We start from the raw sequence: 20,190 nt of genomic DNA, 5'->3' as shown, positions 1-20,190 counted from the left end.
ACTGCTTCTATTTGTGCGAGAACTGTGCTAAAGGCTTCAAAAGTTAAAGTGGTATTGCCTAAAAGCCTTAAAATGTGATATTTGGCACTTTTTATGGCTGCCTCCCAAATTCCACCATGATGCGGAGAATGGGCTACAATAAATTTCCATTGGATTTCAGAAGAGGAGAGAAAATTGAATATGGACTCAGAGGTTTCCTTTTGTTTAAGAAATAGTGCAACTTCCCTCAACTGATTTCTAGCTCCTAGAAAATTAGTGGCGTTATCTGAGTAGATAATTTGTGGACAGCCTCTCCTACTGATGAATCTTTTTAAAGCAAGTAAGAAACTTTCGGTGGAGAGACCTGTGACTAATTCGATGTGCACTGCACGAGTAACCATACATACGAACAACGCTATGTAGGATTTTATTTTTGGAGCCTTTCTTAAATTGGAGCTTTTTATAAGAAATGGACCACCAAAGTCTAGACCAACATTGGTAAATGGAGGGGAGAAACATGAACGTTCCCGTGGTAAATCAGCCATTAACTGTGTGGCTGTCTTTGCTTTAAATTTAAAACAATCGTGACATTTATTAATTATTCTTTTAGTTTCTTTGAGACCATTTAGACACCAATATCTTAAACGAAAATTGGAAAGAGTATTTTGAGGGCCTGCATGACATAATCTTATATGTTCTCTATGCAGCATTAATTTTACTATGTGATTATGAGAGGGTAGAAGTAATGGGTACTTCTGTTCATATGGGACGTCTGAGTACCTTAGACGACCACCTACACGAATCATTTGCTGATTATCTATGAATGGGTTGAGTTTTAAAATTGTTTTATTTGAAATTATCTCCTTATTTTTAAGACAAGAAAATTCTCGAAAAAAGTGTGCCTTTTGCAAAAGTTTTATTATTAAATTTTCAGCATTTTTTAATTCTGAAACAGAGAAGGGTCCAACATATTTTTCATTTGGAAACTTGAAATTGTGAATGTACCTGAGAATAAGTGTGATACTGCGTTGTAGTTTTGAGAAGTTTGAAAATTTGAGAGATAAATTTTCAATGAAACTTATTGGACTTTCTTGTGCTAGATGAACTATTTTCTTTTCCTCGGGTATTTTACTAACATTTGGTTTTGAATCATAAGAAGTTAAATCTAAGTCATAATTAAGTAGAAATGCGGGACCTTGAAACCAAAATTTTGAGTTTAGAAGTTCAGGAGCAGACATGCCTCTTGACGCAATATCTGCGGGGTTTTGTTTTGACTTTATATATCGCCACTTAAATTGTGGGTTTCCTTGTATTTCAGAAACTCTATTTACAACAAACTGTGACCATCTCGAGCTATGTGAGCCTAACCAAGCAAGTACGATTTCTGAGTCCGTCCAGCAGTTTATTGAGTCTATTTGAGGTAATTTATTATTTAGAATTTCAACTATTCTTTTAGTGAGTTTGCTGCATAAAACAGCACCCATAAGTTCTAACTTAGGTAAAGTTAATGTTTTTATTGGAGCTACCCTACTTTTAGAGGTGATGAGTGTGGAAGAGACATTCCTTGAGCTATAAGTAACTCTAATATATATGCAGCTGGCGTATGCCTTTTCACTAGCGTCGGAAAATGCGTGTATTTGTATAGTACATATATAATTTTCAATAAAAAAAGGTCTGTGAATTTTTAAATGTTTTAGTGCTGAAATATGTTTGAGAAAATTTAACCATTCATTTAAGAGTGTAGAGTCTAAACTTTCATTCCACTGAATTTTTGAAAGCCAAATTTTTTGCATTATTATTTTTGCAGTTACTATTACAGGATTAATTAATCCCTTGGGGTCGAAAAAACTTGCGATTATCGAGAGCACTTGTCTCTTAGTGTAGGAATCTTTTATTTCGATTTCTGGCACTGAAATAGAGAAACTATCTAATTTAGAGTCCCAACAAAGACCTAATATTTTATTGGAATGATTTTCTGAAGATATAACATACGTAGAGTCAGTTGAAAATTGTGAAATATTTTCTAAAAATTGTGGTGAATTTGAACACCATTTGTGAAGAGATATGCCTGCCTTTTGTAGCAGTGCAGTGATTTGCTCATGCGCAAGTGTGAGTGTTTCAATACTATTTGTACCATATAGTATGTCATCAATATAGCAAAAATTAATGAGCATATCATGAGCGAGAGGATATTCTTCCTTATGCATGTTTGCGAGTTCAATTAAACATCGTGTGCTAAGGAAGGTAGCTGGTTTCGTTCCATAGGTAACCGTTTCCAATTGTATACATTTTAATGGCTCCGAGGGAGAGTTGCGCCACAAAATATTTAATAAGAAAGTTTGGTTGGGGTTTATTCTGATTTGTCTAAACATCTTTTTTATATCAGATGTGAATACATACTTGAAGAGTCTAAAGTTGACTAAAGTGTCAAATAGTTCTGGTTGTGTGGTATAACCCTTTAACATAATATCATTAAGGCTAAAACCAGAAGTGGTTTTCATGGATGCGTCAAAAACTACGCGCAAACGAGTTGTGAGAGAAGTGTCTTTTTCTACACTGTGGTGAGGCAAGAAATATTTGTTTTCTGAGTGTACATTCTGCAGAGACAACGGAACATATTTTGCATGTCCTAATTCAACATACTCATCTATAAAAGATTTATATTGTTTGTAAAGAGAATCATTTTTTGAGAATTTGTTCTCCAAATTTAGAAATCGCCTTCGCGCCATTTGGAAAGAGTCGCCCAATTTATTATTTTCATTAGGCGTGCATAGGGGTAAATCTACTTGGAACTGTCCATTCGGTAGGATTTGTGTTGTGGCTTTAAATATTTTCTCAGCCTTTTCATCATCAGGACTTAAATGCTTTATTTCGGGAACTTCTTCAATGTCCCAAAACCTTTGGAGAAGATTATTTATATTTTCTTCTTCAGTGTGAGATTGAACAAATAAAGAAATATGATTCGAGTGTGAATAGTTACAGTTTGAGTGAGAGTGCATCTTTTTCTTAGATGAAACTTGTGGAGATAAGTTACCGAACATGACATATCCTAAATGAGTGTTTTGAAGCACTGGAAGACCTGCTCCAATATGAATTAAACCATCCTTTAATAGATCACAGTAAATTTCTGCACCTAATAAGAGATCGATTCTCCCTGGGGAGGAGTAAGAGGGATCACTGAGCTTTATGCCATCTGGTATTTTTATTTTGCTACGATCTAGAGGTACCTGAGGTATTTTACACGTAATATTATCCAAAACTGCACATGATACTTCAAATTTCATATCATTGTTTTTATATGGGAAAAATTCAATGTTTACCATTTCATTTGAGATGGAACAATTTTGAGAGATTGTGGAAATTTGTAATCTTTTATTAGTGGTAAAGTAATTTAGTTTATTTACTAAATCCTTTGTTGCAAAGTTCGATTGAGATCCATTATCGAGAAGACATCTTGCGTGTACAGGTTGTCCACTTTTAGAGTAAATTGTTACCAGCGCTGTGGCTAGCAAAACTTCGTTTTTTGGATTGAAAGTGGAGAGAGAAGAGATGCAAGATGAATTTTGACTTTGCGTGTCTGAGAGTAGACAATTTTCATTTGTCTGAGTGCTTAAGTGAGTAGAAGTGTTTGGTGATTCATTATATGAATGTGGAGAATTAATTATTTGAGTAACTTGGGCATTATTACTCCTTTGAGGAGCATGAAAATGACTTTGAGAGATATGTGGTGCACTATGGCGAGTTTGTGAATCACCCTGTATACTTGAGGAGGATTGAGAGGTTTGTGGTGCATTAAAGCGTGATTGTTGCCTATTGGCGTGACTTTGATTACTATCATGTGAATTTGAAGCACTTTGATTGCTTCGAGTGGGAGAGAATACAGTATTTTCATGAGTGTGAGAAAAATTATTTTCTTCGTGCAGAAGTGTATTGTGCTTTTTATTGCAAATTTTACATGTGTATTTAGAGATGCATTTATCAGTAAAATGCTTAGTGCCAAAACAGTTTCTGCAAAGCTGTGCTTGCTTTACAAAATTAAACCTTTCTCGAGAATTTGTGTCTTTAAATAAGTTACACTGATATATTTTATGACCAGTTTGTTTACAAAATATGCAATTTTCATAGCTAGATTTATTATTATTTATAGTGGAAATATGAGCAGTTTTTTGAGTGACTTTATTATTAAACTTTGACTGAGTTTCAGTGTAATTAAGTTTCTCTAAAACATCACATCTTTTTTCTAGAAATTCAAAAAATTGTTTGAGTGTTGGAACATTCTTAGAACCTACTTCATATTCAAAAGCCTTGTGAGAAGCAAAATCTATTTTTTCTAAAAATATTTCTATTAAAAGGAGGTCCCAATGTTCAATTGGAACTTCGAGATTACTAAGAGCTTGAAGCGTTTGCTTCGTGTGCACAAGAAAATCTCTTAGTACCTGAGGAGTGCATTTAACTAGAGATTGAGACTTTAACAGCTTTTTTATAAGAGTACTAATCACTCGTGATTTGTCATCATATCTTTCTTTTAGGGTTTTTATAGCGATAGCAAAATTTGCATCTACTACTTCGATACTGCTAATTAAGTTTAAAGGTTCTCCTTTGAGGAAGGATTTTAAATATATAAACTTTTGTACATTATTTAAACTTGAATTGTTTGTGATCAGAGTTTCAAATAGTTGAAAGAATTCATTGAATTCTGAGAAATTTCCGGTAAAGGTTTTCATGCTAATTTCAGGCAGCCTCGCACTGGAAACAGCATTATTATTTGAGCTAGGTGCTTTATTTTCTGTTAAATTTAATTCTATTATTTTTCTTTGCAAACCTTTGAGTGTGTTGAAGTATTTTTCTTCAACATTTGCTCGATCAGCTGATTGTTGGTCGCTGTCATCAGTCTGTTCGATTTCTAATTGAATTTGTTCATATTGGGTGAAAAAATTAAAAAGTTTTTCTTTCCTATTTTCAAAATCAAGTATTTCGTTTTCTGTGTCTTTATTGGCTATAAACCATTCTGAGATACGTGTAATTGATGCTTTAAGTGATTTGCGCTTTTTCTTTAAAGCTTCCATTTTTTATTTAAAGTGAATTTATTTGCAAATATATGCTGAGCGAGAAATAAGAGTGAATGATTTTGTTTAGTGTAAATGTCTTTTTTAACTAAGACGCGATTTTAATTTTAATAGAGTATTTTTACTAGAGTGATAAACAAATATTATTCGTGAGAGCGGGCTGTGAGACAATCTGTATAATAAACAATTATGTTCATTTCTGGAACAGGTACTGTTCCCTCTTTCTCTCTTTTCTTTTATTTTCCATGTTAGTATATTAATATTGTACTATTGTCCCTTATATAGTTATAAAAAAGAGTAATCGACCTTCAGTAGTTATTGAAATTAGTGCTAGTTCATTTACCATCTCTACTAAGGTTGGAGACCAGTATGGCTATTATGAACTTAAGTGGTGCATAAGTGTGTTTTCCTTCAGTTCTTAGATATATGCTTCACATTCTTTACTATACTGTTTATTAGAATAGTACAGTGAAGAATCTAGTTGCTGAACAAAGTTTTACATTGTAAGACAGCTTCAACAGAAACTTCTGTTGGTTTAAGACATAGGTACATAGAGTTTTTTGATATCTTCATCTTTATCAAAGGTTAAAGTAAAAATTGGAAGCGGCGTTTTATCTTTCTTGGTTAATATTTAATTTACCTCCAGTATATTAAAGTCTTCTTTGGAGCTCAGAAATTGGTAAAAGACGAAAATACAATATTTATGAATCTCTCATAAAAACCAGCTTAACCTATGGTACAGAGACATGGAGACTAACAGAAAGCAATAAAAGAAAACTCGAAGCAACAGAAATGGATGTATTTAGACGATCACTTCGAATATCTAGAGCAGACAGAATTAGAAACGATGAAATAAGAAATAGGATGGGGGTAGATGGATCACTGGCAACAGACATAGAAAGGAAACAACTTATATGGTATGGCCATGTTCAAAGAATGCCAGAAACAAGACTACCGAAAATCGCCATGAAATGGATACCACCAAATCGTAAGAAACGAGGAAGACCAAAAAGAACATGGAAGGAGGGAATAACAAAGGCAATGAGCTCCCGAGACTTGACCGAAGAACAATGGAATGATAGAAATTCGTGGAAATTAGGCATCGGACAACGACGCAAGACGTTTTGAAACCGATATATATATATATATATATTAAAGTCTTTGTTCTTTATATCTTCTAAAATTCGTTCAGCTTTGCAAGAATGGTGTAATTTTCTTGCAACTACCTTGATAGGTCTTGACTGTTTGCTTTCGAACCATGCCATATCCATATTGTTTAAGACTGTAGTAAGACTCCTTAATGCTCCTGAGTTAGTGACGTTGATTTTCATATCTCCTCCGGCAACACGATTGTCTGGAATTTTATCTTGTTTTTATGTAAATAATTTGACAATTCGTCATATTTTGTCCTTTATTAATTAAAATTGGGGAAGGTTTTATATTAACCGGTTGCAGTTTATTACTTTTGGTGTTAGTTTCAGGGGGGAGTTCCTAGCTTTTCTTCTTTTTCTTGAGTTTCTAATCCTAATCCATTTCTCTTCTTCTCTGACCAATGGATCCAGCAAGAGGCGTTTTTTTAACTGGGTCATTTTGTTCCATCCGGATAACATGTCCTTACTACCTCAGACGTCCTATCTTAATATGTTTTACGATATGAGGTTCCTGGTATATTTTATAAAGTTCGAAATTGTATTGTCTTCTCCACACTTCATTGTCATACACTGCTCCATAGATTCGCCTTAGTACTTTTCTTTCGAAACATCCTAACTTGTTTTCATTATTTTTTGTTCGAGTCCAGGTCTTTGAACCATATGTTTTATAAAGTTTTATTTTTGTATTTTTCGATATAATTGTGGATTTAAGGAGGAGCTTGAGCCCATAATAGCATCTGTTGGCCGTGCAAATTCTGCGGTTTATCTCTGCGGTAGTATTATTTTTAGTGTTAAGGAGCTCTTCCAGGTATACAAATTCGTTCATTGCTTCGATGACGTTGTTTTCTATAACAAGTGGTCGTAGGATTTGTGGTTGCGTGCTTATTTTCATATACTTTGTTTTGTTATTATTAAACCCATTTTTGTAGCTGATTCTCGTACATCGTTTTCCATTCTCCCAACAATATTGATAGCATCAGCATATGCCAAGATTTTTACTGATTTATTATATACTGAACCAGTTGTTGTGATTTGTGACATACATATTACTTTTTCCAGAGCCAGGTTGATCAGTATATAGTAGAGAGGGTCTCCCTGGCGCAGCATGTTATTTGTTTTAAAAGGTTCAGACAGTCCCTCTGAATTTGTACTCTACATTCAACTTTATAGAAATATGGGAATACGTACTTGGCGAAGAAAGGCGACGAATAGGGACGACTGGAGAGAAATTCTTGAGGAGGCTAGGACCCACGCACCCACAGACCCACGTTGTAAAGCCAGAATGATAATGATAATCCCAATCCAATCTGCCTTTTTGCTTAGTTTTTCTTCATCTGTATGATATTCGGTTTGGCCTTTTTTACTGCTCTGCTCAATTGGTTCTACATATTTTATTTTGGATTATTTTAAATTGTATTTGAAGCTGTTTAATAGTGAATTATAATTCTTCTCTTAATTATTTTTCATTCCTCCAAGCATTCTACAATGCCTGCTCATTTTGACTGCGGGCTTGATTTTCGTTGAACAAAGCTTGGTTTTGTTGAACTAGCAGCACTTCATTCGAAGTAGAGACTGCTGCATATACCCATAAATTTTAATATTCTGATCATCATATTCTCATTAGCACAAATACCTACTAAGTGATTTGACAAATATTTATCAAATAAGAATTAACTAGGTACTTACTCAGACTAACAAGTCGAAAATCTGATATACGTTTTTTATTCCATTGACTGAACTTTATCACTAATTGCTATTTTATTATTTTCGATTTTATTAATAACACGAGAAAAAAGCTGGGAAAAAGTTCGGAAGCGATGCCTCTTATCCATTTTAATAATTTATTATTGACATTTATTTATAGTACTGAAAAACTGAGTGTAAACACGGAGAGCCAACACGTCAGTTTTGTTTCGATACTTGATTCGAACTCAAAAAAATAAATGGACTAAAGTAGAAGTCAACATAAACGAAGTAATAAGAATCAATAATTATTTTTAACTTTCTTTTCTTTGCTTTATCTGCTTTCTTTTTTCTAGATTGTCGTCTAGCTCTCTTTCTCATTTTCTATTGGTTTCTACATTTTTTCAGTATAGAAAAAACATACTATTTCGGGAATAAATATTAAAAAATAATAACTCTTACCTGAAAGTACACCTGCTTATGATCCACCCATCCAATAACCATATCGGATCCAGCCATTCTTCCATCCTTGGAAAACCCAAAACCAACATACCCGAGCGTCCTGACTTGCACTTCGAATGTGATATCTTGAGGTCCAGGACCTAACGACCAGAGTAACCGATAGTCGGGACTAAGGTAGACTGAATGAGCCCATCTCGCGCATTCAGATACGTTCACAAAGCACAACACTAAGAACACTGAAACTACTCGCTGTATGGCATCCATGGTTAAAGATGGAAAGGATTTAGAAAGCCAAAGACATTCCTGAAACAATAAATATTATTAGATAAATTAAAAATGCAACAAAGAAATATTTTTATATAAAGTTATTAAGTTAAAAAATTAAAGCATATTATAACGGAACTGAGAAGATGCAAAATAATAATTGTAGGTATATTGTATATTTCAACTAAAATTGCCATTCAAAGAATCAGCTGTTTTAAAATGACTGTTGACCGATGTAAATGTGATACAAAAGTCACGATTGGGTTAACCTCAACAACAGCATTTAATATCTTTCTATTATTCTATTTTTTGATGGTTTCTGGTTAATGCAAAACCAATTAAAATACAGTTTATTTTCACAGAAAGCAATGATTCGGTAGCGCTATTTGTTTATCGATTGAATTTTCTGTGAATCTACGATTAATTCATCGTTTATTGCTACTTCGGTCGTGTGTTTGTATAGCAATTAAACCTAATGCGCAGAACAAATGATTTTCCCATTCTCTGTTTAAAAAATTGAGATTATGTGGAAATTGAGGTTAGGTTTAATTTAAATGAACTAGTAGAATATAGGGTGTTCTATTAGAAATAGTGCACCAGAGTTATTCTTTTTGTCAATACTGCAACAGTCGTTTTTTATTTCTCAATCTGTTTTCTTAATTCTATTCTCAAAAGTAGGGTTTTTGTAACTGTTGTGTAGTGTGTATTGAGTAAATAATTGGTTACTAATATTTTCTATTTAGCATCTGATTAACTATTTCATTATTAAGATATGTTAGTTTAATGAAGAGGCTATTCATCAGTCCCACATAAGTTTTGAATAAACCTGTATACAACTTTTAGAGCTGCTTCGAAGATGATTATGATTTGCTACGAATAAAATAATATATAAAGTTTTAATTCACGTATTTTATATCCCATTCTGTATAAGAATATAAGTTAAGTAAGTGTTTATTTGTACAGTTTTAGTTGCTCTATATAAAAGCAACCGCCTTCTCTTTAAATTGTTTAACAGATAAACACAATAAGTGTCTCTTTACACATTACTAAATGCACTGGCATATTCCTCCGAATTCAACCAATCGCTCGCTAAGTGGAAATCATGAGATTGTGGAAAGTGGATCAAACATAGCGGTTTGGTAAGAGCGGTACCGGTTTTTCAGCCAGTACGAGTTTTTGTTTATTGTTTGAGGGTTCTAAAACATCTTTTGGAGATCAAGTAATCTTTGGCAGTAATGTGGTTTGGTTCCAGTAAGCAATACATGTATTTGTACCACGCAAGTTATTCTTCAGAGATCTGAGTTACAGTAATGCTGATAAAAAGTGTTTTTGCAGTTCTAAGTTTTTGGAAAAAGCTGGACAAACTGTAAGTTTTTTTGTTCTGTTTTTCTTTTTGACAAAGATTCTTCATCAAATACTTCATAGATTTTGGACGTCTGTATATTAACTGGAGTTTGCCATTACTGACAGATCCGTTTCCCAGTATTTACTCTTATGTATTAAAATGTTTATCCAAGCTATACCTTTGGACCATTCGGTCCACATGCATGCCATGCCAGGGGTCACCGTTTATCTCCCAATACAGCCTTGTTTTGCCTAAGTTAGAACGGTGGTTAGTTTAGTAATATCTCTAACGCATCTCTAGGGCATTTTGTGGCACCTGTGACACCCAAGCAAGCAAACCGTTGTATGCTACTTAGCAGCCAATATGTGAATAACTTACTACTCCAAAATAATTTTTATTAAGTATATACTGCTGATTTTTCACTATTTACGTGTTTCATAATTCATTATTTTAATTATAAAATTTTAGAAAAAGATTTATTAAAATAAACAGTATTATAATTGAGTTTAATAAATCATAAGTTCATAAGAAGTAAGTAACGGAAAACCAATGTTATTAAATATCATATAACATATAAAAGTACCATTTAAAATCATGACAAATACATTTAAATTATGAAATAAGTTGTAAAAGTAAAAATGTTACGAAAACTCTAAACAATCATTTGTTCTTTTCATACTGGCTCTTAAACATAAATTAATACTTAAGTTTGACTATATTTCATACGAAGCTGTGTCCGTTTTCGTTGATTAATTTAAATATCTAGTACCATTTAAACAACAAAAATAATGACCGCTGTACGCCTATAAATTCAGTATTAACACGACAGGTGACTACTAATTTACATTCGAAACAAAACTGTTGGCATTTATGTAAGATTAATAATAAACGCATTCCTTACTTAATATCAATATGGTACCATTACACACAGGATGTCCCAAACTCAATTAACATCAATTCGGTTATTTGTGAAGTAAAAAATCCCGTAAAAGAATAAAGTCACAAAAAGTTTTAGCTCAATGGTACCAGTAAAAATAAATTAAATATTTTGATCACATACAGAATCTGGGACACTCTAATAGAACAACATAATTCTGAACATGTGTCTATCTTATATGATAGTATATAGTGACTTTACGCCCTGGTAAATCCGTATTATAACTTCAACATTATCCCAATATATCTACACGTAACATAACATACCTATATACTATAGTAACGTCCTATATATGAAATAACCAGAATTCAGGAAACTTCGAAACTCTGGTTCGATGGCGAATTATATACATTTTAATGTCTTTTCTCTATGTAAATAGTGCAAAAGATGATGTTTTGCAAGGGCGAACTGTAGATGTATTCTCGGAATAAGAGGTTGTTTCTAAAATCGCCCAGCAGCTTTCAATAAGCTTGCATTCGGACTTCACTTAATTCTGTAATGGCTAAAAAGGACTTCAACACAATAAGTTGGTCATAATAATATGAAGGAATCGTTGCTCATTATCGGGACGTCAGTGGGAGTGGGTATGAATATGAATAATAGAAAGATATCAGTTTAACCAAAAAGAAAAAGGGAAATACTAAATGCTGGAAAAAATTTAAGCATAAAGATAATTATGGTTCCAATAAAACTTAATAAAACCAGAGAATTAAAAAAGACTCAAATTCGTTAAAATATATAAAATTATTGCTCAACACAAACTATTAATATTAACATGCTTACCTATATAAAGCAGAAAACAATAGTCAATAAAATAGACCCATAAAAAAAATTCAAAATAAAACTGTATTTAGTCATTAGGTTGTTAAAAATAAATATGGCCAGATGACAATTTACGAGTAGCTAAGTAGATTGCGGTCACCCGAGCCAATAAAAATAAGTGATTATTCAAAAAAGCAAATAAAGTATTTACTATTTAAATTTTTAAAAACAGAAAATGATGGGTATGGACTACAATTTTTCAACTGAAAAAGCTTTATGGTTCTAAATCATACTCGTAATATACTCATACTACATAGTAAAATAATTAACCTCATAATGAACGAAATAAATGCCAATTTAGTGGTAAATTATCTAAATTATACAATGTAGTATACTCAATAAAAAATATAAATTTATAATAAACAAAATAAATGAGAATTCAGTCGCAAAATATCTAAATTATACACAAATCTTTGTCTGTGTGACATGTGACTCAAGTAGTATAAGCCAAAAGATAGTGTGTGCTGAAGAAAAATAAGGCAGGTACGACCCTCATACTCAGATCGAAATCCAATGTTATCTGGTCGGCAAAAAAGAAACAATAAAGCAGGAGAGGTGATAACATATACTGAGGTAGCTTCTATAGAACCACACAAAGATAAATTCTTTGTATAATTTATGATCAAACGAGAAGGGACAAAATTAAAAAAAAAACTTATAGCCACAAAAATGTATTTAAGGGACTAATTACTTAACGTCAGCAGTCATCAGGAACTTCAAAAAAGAAAGTGCGTCTGTAGTCATAATACAAAATTGGTTACATAACAGAAGTACTACGTACTTTTTAACTACATTAAACACATACGAAATTAATTATAGGGAAACTAAGAATACGGTGTAGTTATACTCAATAAAAACCAGTCTACGAGTTAAACTCACCAAGTACAGCATATTCAAAATGTATGGGCAGTTATTACTAGAAAAATTAAAACGTTACAATTCGTCATCGAAAATTTTCCTGGCATTTTTTTGCTTCTCATGTACTCGTATTTTTCTGAGATAATCTTGGACGCTATTAAATTTTGACTCCTTTTACCATCTTTGATATACTGTCATTATCCATTCCCATCACATGTTTCCCACCGCATATACACCAAATTAGAAGAACACCTGAGTGAAGTTCAATTTGGTTTCAGAGCAGGACCCCGAACGAGGGAAGAACTTTTTAGTTTGCAAGTTCTAATACAGAGAGCCAGGGATGTCAACTGAAATGTGTATGCATGTTTCATTGATTTCGAGAAGGCATTTGATAAAGTCCCACATGGGAAACTAATCGATATCCTAGAAACATCAGGACTCGATGGTCAGGTTCTAAGACTGATCTCAAACTTATATCTCCAACAAAAAGCAACAGTGGGATTAGAAAATGAACTGCCCGAGATCTTCACAGTCGAAAACGGAGTTAGACAGGGTTGCATATTGTCACAGAAACTATTTAACATATACTCTAAAAACATCTTTAAAGTGGCCTTGGACGAATCAGAAGAAGAGATTGCTGTAAATGACCAACTTATAAACAATATTAGATATGCAGACGATACAGTGTTGTTGGCAGGTAGTGTTCAGTGGCTCTAAAAGATGATGAATATCGTTGTAAAAACATGTAACAAATACGGCCTAAAAGTAAATTGCAAGAAGACAAAAATAATGATCATTAGTAAGAACACCAACATAAACGCCCAAATTACAATAGGCGATACTACACCTTTAGAAAGTGTGGAAAAAATATGCTATTTGGGCTGCAATATTAAGGATAGTTGGGATCACAGCTATGAAATAAAAACTCGTATTGAAAAAGCCAGAAGTTCTTTCAACAGCCTTGGGAAGATTATCTGCAACTTATTTTTAAGTATCAATACACGCATAAGAATTCATAGATGTTACGTCTTTAGTGTCCTCCTCTATGAAGTAGAAAGCTGGAGCCTTACAAAAGATGCCATAAAACGATTAGAGGCATTTGAAGGTGCTACCGACGTATGTTGAGGGTCTCATATATACATCACACAAGTAACATAACTATTCTCCAGACGCTAAGAAAAGACAAAGAAATTATTAACACCGTAAAGACCAGAAAATTGGCTTACTTCGGTCACATCATGCGTAACAATAAATACCGATATCTACAGTTGATTCTACAGGGCAAGATTGATGGTAAGAGAGGCCCTGGACGTAGACGTACATCCTGGCTGGCCTATCTTAGGAAGTGGACTGGTCTAACGTCCACAGATATTTCGAGCCTATATATAGACTATTTCGAGCTGCTGTGAATAGAATAAGATGGGTCAATGTGGTCGCCAACATCTAGAAGATAGGCACATGTTTCATGCTTAACTTAACTCTAATGAATCTTACGAAGTAGCTAATGCTAGGTTCATTATACAGTTATCAGGCTAAGTATATATCGCTAAAGGATAACTGTCAACGAGCAAGGTATGTATAAGAAATATAGACTTGTATAAGTAACGGGAGATTTTTAAATTAACGAAAAACATTGGAAAAACCAAAAAAGATTTTATTTAAACCTGTGCGGAAATTGGATATAAAACGAAGTTTAGTACGGAGACACCATATAAAGCAATTTACATTTGCTTTATATATGTATAAAGCATATAGATATGGATAGTTTATATATGTATTTCGATCAGTACTTGGTACTATCAGTATTAATTTGGTTTCCTTCATTTCTGTCCAAATGCAGTTACTAACTAATCGGGGTCCATTTGTCGGAATATCCGCGATTTTTATTCTATAACATCAATCTAAAAATGCAATGTATTTCTTGATCTTTATTGTTCGCGAAAATATAAACTTATTGACTTGTTGTTTTGATGCTTTTTCGGGATTTTCTTGTAAAGTGTTTTGTAAAACTCTTGCTTTACGAAGTTACCACTTTTCTCAGTAGGTGTATTTAACATTTCGTATTTATTTTATATTTTTTTATGTCCTAGTTTTTTGTCTATTCGTTTACTATCTAGAAATATTCTGTCTAAATCTCCGATTTCTCCTTTTTGTATAAACTTTTCCTTGTTTCTTCGACTGGTATATATGATAATCGTCAAATGCGGCTTTTATTTGATCTCGCCATTTAGATTTCGCACAAATCATTTTCTTGTTTCTTTTATTATTATATATTCTTTATTAATAAAATTGTTTCCCAACTACATGTACCTAGCATCCCTTTTCCTTTACCCCATCTAGCATTTTTTATACTATTATTTAGAACTAAAAAGAGAATAAACTTACAAACATATTTAATAAATAAGCAAATCAGCTCCATAACAACGTAAATACTATAATATATTGCGTTGTCATCATCTTTATCTTTTTATGTGGCTCTCATAAAATTTATAATAGTTTTCCCTTATATTATCACTATCAAACCAGCAAGTATGATCCTGGATTTTAGGCAGGACCACATTTATTACAGAAAGGGAAAGGAAAGGGTAAAATGCCATCCGTTTTACGACCTAAAAAAATTATGTTCTTATAAAGGACCTTCCTTTATGAATCCAGAGCAGTTTTATATCCTTTATTCAATTTTAAGGCTTTCATAACAAGCAATCTCACATTTTAGTTGAATGGTGAATACATATGTGAACTAAAACTGGATGAATTAAACGAGTTGTTTGTTTTTTAATGCAATCTGAATATTTTACATGAAGCAAAAAAGGCATTTGAACTGGTAAATTTTGTTTGTAAAGAAATTACCAGCTTTTCGAATAAAAAGAATCATTTTTCCCAGTGCAATAGCCAAAAAGGTTTTTAAATTGTTTATAAGCAAAAAATTGCAATACTTTTACAATTAAGTTTTTTAAATTCTTTTTAGTATAACTCTCTCTTTTGCTTATGCTAACCGTAGAATCGTTGTATTTTCAGACTTACGCTGTTGCAAAAAAAAGTTGTTTAAGAGAAACAAATTGAATATCTTTTAAAGTAATTGATAAAAAACTCTAAAATTTTAATCGGATTTTAACACTAAACACCTGACTTTGCACGCAATAACTAGATTCGGTTCATTATTACAACGTTTGTTAGAATTTATTAGGTTTAATTTATTTTATAAATTAATAATTCTTAGGTTATTTACAGTTTTCTAAGCACCAAATTAGAAAAACAACATTCATGAATTGTCATTTTAAAGCTTTAAACGTGTTTTATCAAACAATTACATCGAAATTTGTTCAAAATTGTTTACTTTAGTGGTGGACGAAAGCGAAACACAGTATTTCGCTCATGAGGTCAAAAAAACCTTTTAATTATATACTAGCTACAAAGACCGTATACTAGTTCGCTCCTATGGTTAAGCGGATTAAATATCCAATTTATACTGTGACTTTTGAATTTTATATAAAATTATATAAAATATTGGTTGTAACATATTTATATACGACACAATGGAATTAGACTATTTAGATTATACTCACTTCATTTTTGACCCTATTTAGGGGTCATTTTATTAGAAATTTTGATCTGGTTTAGGAATTTTGTTAGCTATTTTGATATTAATTTTGTGTTTAAAATTACTAAAATAATTTGTGCTAATTCGAAAATTCTCTGTCTTAACAAATTAAACAAATAAAAATTAAAACAGGGCATTAATTTTTCTATAAATTTAAATGAAATAGTACTTCAGTCTCGAAGTATTTTTCAGTATACTTTTTTAGGTTTCACAGAACTTCGTATTTTAATATAAGTGTCAATTTGAATATCTTTTAAAACTTCTAAAAATTGAAATACATTAGGGTACGGATTGTAAAATAAGGAATTAATTTTAGAATGGGAATTTTTACTATCATTGCTTGTACGCTCAAGTAATGAACTATTTTCCGCCCACACCTTAGGAGGGAAGTCTGCCTCTTTAGAAATATAGTAGTTGTCCACCAAGTCGTCAGTAAATTGTTGTGCGGCTTGGAGTTGTGCTGGTAATATCTCATTTAAGTCTAAAGCATGACCTTACCTAGGTCTAATGGATGTAGGAAATAAAGAAAAAACATATATTCAAGATATTGCCGGACCTTACTATCCTTTGAATACTCAGTAGCCAGTCAAACTTTTTGAATTTTCCTCCAACATGATTGCTACATGGATCGCTTTTTCGAAATCGGCATACACAATCTTGTAACTAAAATTAAGGTTGCATTTTTGATACACCGTCTTTAAACAATAGAAGGCAGTGACATATGAATTTGCTAACTTATTTGAAAGCAAGGAAGAATGCCAAATGCACATAGTGTCTATTTTCGAGTCTATATAGTTGAGTAAAAATTTTTTGCAATGAATAATTTTTTAATAAAAATTGTTCTTTTTAATTAGTTGTCACTTCCACGGAGTTCAATGAGTCATGTACTTTCTGCACGAACTCCGAAATTTTGGGAATAACTTGTTTTCTGCCATTATAAATATATTTTCTAACCAAACGTACATCTTCTACAGTAAGAGTTTCAGTGCCAGTTCGTTTAATTTCGCTGTCTATCGCCTTCAATAGTTTTTCACACAAATCGTCAATTGCCTTCCACTTAACACCATTACTTTATCTTTGCCAATTTAACAATGTTTTTGATAAACTTTTATGGTTGTGGCTATCGCTACATTCAAGTACACTGTTACAAATATATTTAGAGTTTTAACAAGTGCTTTACAACTTCTTTTTACACACTGCCAATGTTTGATATTAATTTTAATTATTTTATGAAAGTTTTACTTGTAATTGTCAATAACTAGCGTAGAGTTGCCCTCTTGGGGCAAGATTCTACTTATTTTAAATTTCACCATGATAATAACAAATTTATGAGTACCTGTTTTATGAAGACAACATTCTCTATTTACGCTGACCCTAGATATTTATTATTATTCATTATGTACGTACCATCGAGCAAAAAGACAAAAGAGGGAATCTAATCGTTATGAAAAGGCGACCAAAAAAGTGGCCTCTGATGGCGGACATATCCGGAAATCCGAATGCGCCAAATTTAAATTTTCCGACACTTATTAACAGTAGCTATAAAATAGTTTTCAGACTGTGTCTTAGACGAGAAAATTTTAATTAAATATTAACGATAACAGTCTAAAATGTGAAACAATTGTTAAAAAACTTCAATATAAATAAGATTTCATGTGACAGTTGGGACAAATAATAACATAACCCAACTAAATTTGATTTCTTAAACAAAGAAAGACTCTCTTTCCTTGTTTAATTTGGCCTCTCAAGATGGCACTTCCTGTCTACCAATATTTTTGCCCCCACTACCTTTACATTCCCTCTTTTGTCTTTTTGCTCGATGGTACGTACTAAGGGCATTTTTAAACAATCTTTTCTAATAAATATATAGCCGGAGCGATTTACCAGTGACCCTTTTCTTTAGGGTATTAAAATCTGACCAGTATAGGACTATTTAGCAATTTGATTTACTCAATATAATTTTCTTTCCGTTTTCTTATACGATTATACAGTTCGTCAAAGTTAGCTCTGTCTTTCAGTTTAAACTCTAGCGATGCGAAAAATAAACAGAGAACGTATTCGGAGTAAAGAAGATAGCAAATGCGTTCGGATTTTAAAATTATTTTATTATGGAACTACGACTGGGGGAGGGTCAATTGAACTCAATAGGTATTGAAATTTAAATAATTAGGAGTAATTATTCCACGTAATATTATGTGATGAAAATTATCGATTTTTATTGTTTTTAAAGATGAAATATATTGTAAAAAATTAATATTTAGATATCAAATTATTAATAAAATCATTTCAACATAATTTAACATGTTTGAAAAGAAAATTTATAATATATAAATGGTCATTTAATTTTATAATCAAGTTAATCTTCCAAAACCAGAATTTTATTAATAACATAACTAGTTCATTTTTAAATTATAAAACCATCTCCGTCGACCATCATCTTTTTTTTATATGATCATTTTAGCATTGTATACATCATATTGAAATATAAAAATAAAATAAATTGTTTAATCGTTCTTTTTTTCCTCTAAAACGTCCGTATTCTAACAGTATACTTACAAAATAACATTACAATAGTTCAATGCCTTAAATATCTGGATCGGAACTCGAATCTGTATCTTCTAGATCATCTATCACTATCAGCGTCATCGTTGTCATCATCCAAGTTAATTATCACTTTCTCCGTAACTAAGTCCACTGCCGGGGCGCTTTTCATAAAAAACTGTTCTGCCTGTTTGGCATTTTCACACCGTGATTTCCATTCATCCTCTGAAAATGTCTCAAAAAATTGATTACATAAAACCTCCACATCTTTAAAGTTAAAACTTACATTCCGTTGTGCAACATAGTTTTTCATGGATGCCCAAACTAACTCAATGGGGTTTAACTCGGATGGTAAGGTGGAAGTCTTAATACCGAATGTCCATTTTCCTCTAGAAGTTTATCTATTTCATATGATTTATGATGACGTTGATAAAATTTTGCTAAAGTGTATAGCTCGGCTCTTATCATATCATCTTTAAATGGTATATTTCTCTTTCTTAGCCACTCTTCTATTTCATCTTTTTTTGATGCAGTCGTTATATTTTTTTCACTTTGAACATTGTGGTATGGGGCATTATCAATCACTAATACACTTTGTGCTGGTAAGTTCGGTATCAACATTTCCACTAGCTTTTTATAATTTTGAAAGTTCATCTGACTATGGTAATCACCAGTTTTTAAATTTGATTTAAATTTTAAGTAGGAATTTTTTATGAACCCCATTTCTCCCCCTGTATGAACTATTATTAACCTCTGTCCCTTAGAGATAGGCTTACGCAAACCATCGTGAGAATCATCATTCCAACTTTTATTGAATGTGTGATAAGAGTGGATGTATGTTTCGTCCATGTATACTATAGGACGATTTTCGTTTCTGTAACTCTTAATACTTCGCAAAAAAGCTATCCTTTTTTATTGGATGTCAGGTTTTTCCATAAGCAATTTTTTCTTTGTCTGAGGTTTTCGCCAACAGAAACCAATTTTATGTAATACTTTTCGTAAACTTCCATACGATCCTGTGTAATTAATTTTATTGACAAATTTCCTGTGTATGAGTCTCAACGTAGGAACTTTTTTTTCGTGGACGTGAAAATTTATTACAAATCTCCGAAGAATTTCCTTACCCATATTATTCAATTTAGTTTTGGTCGCACTTTTTTGTCTTTTAATATTAGGTGTATGGAACGAATCACTTTCACCATCTTCAACTGATCTTATTTCATTTGAAATTTGCTTTACAGAACCAACACTAACACAAGTTGCGCGCGAAACACGTTCTTAAATTTTCGTTAGTTCTATTATCGGATGTTTAGCCTCCGCTTCTCGTCTCATAAAATATATCACATTTGCTATAATTTCACGAGATTGACCACTCAAAACTTTACGATGAACTTTTGATTTAAATTCCATTGTAACGGAACGGGATTAATAAGTCCTACACCAGTGTAATTGATATGCGTCTGATCTGTTTGCTTCTGCTA

The 20,190-nt window shown here is 32.3% G+C and overlaps 1 protein-coding gene across 1 annotated transcript in view; it reads right to left on the bottom strand.

Moving 5' to 3' along the window:
* The window catches only part of olf413 (DBH like monooxygenase olf413), a 412,976-nt gene that overhangs the window by 247,881 nt on the left and 144,905 nt on the right, over window positions 1–20,190 (bottom strand). Inside the window, exon 2 of the mRNA XM_072537489.1 lies at window positions 8,342–8,644. Coding sequence (XP_072393590.1) covers window positions 8,342–8,605 — 264 coding nt within the window. The 5' untranslated portion in view covers window positions 8,606–8,644. The remainder of the gene's footprint in view (window positions 1–8,341; window positions 8,645–20,190) is intronic.

Source organism: Diabrotica undecimpunctata, chromosome 7, assembly GCF_040954645.1.
Source record: "Diabrotica undecimpunctata isolate CICGRU chromosome 7, icDiaUnde3, whole genome shotgun sequence".
In the NCBI taxonomy this organism is placed as follows: Eukaryota; Metazoa; Arthropoda; class Insecta; order Coleoptera; family Chrysomelidae; genus Diabrotica; species Diabrotica undecimpunctata.
This window is presented reverse-complemented; position numbering and strand designations above follow the sequence as displayed.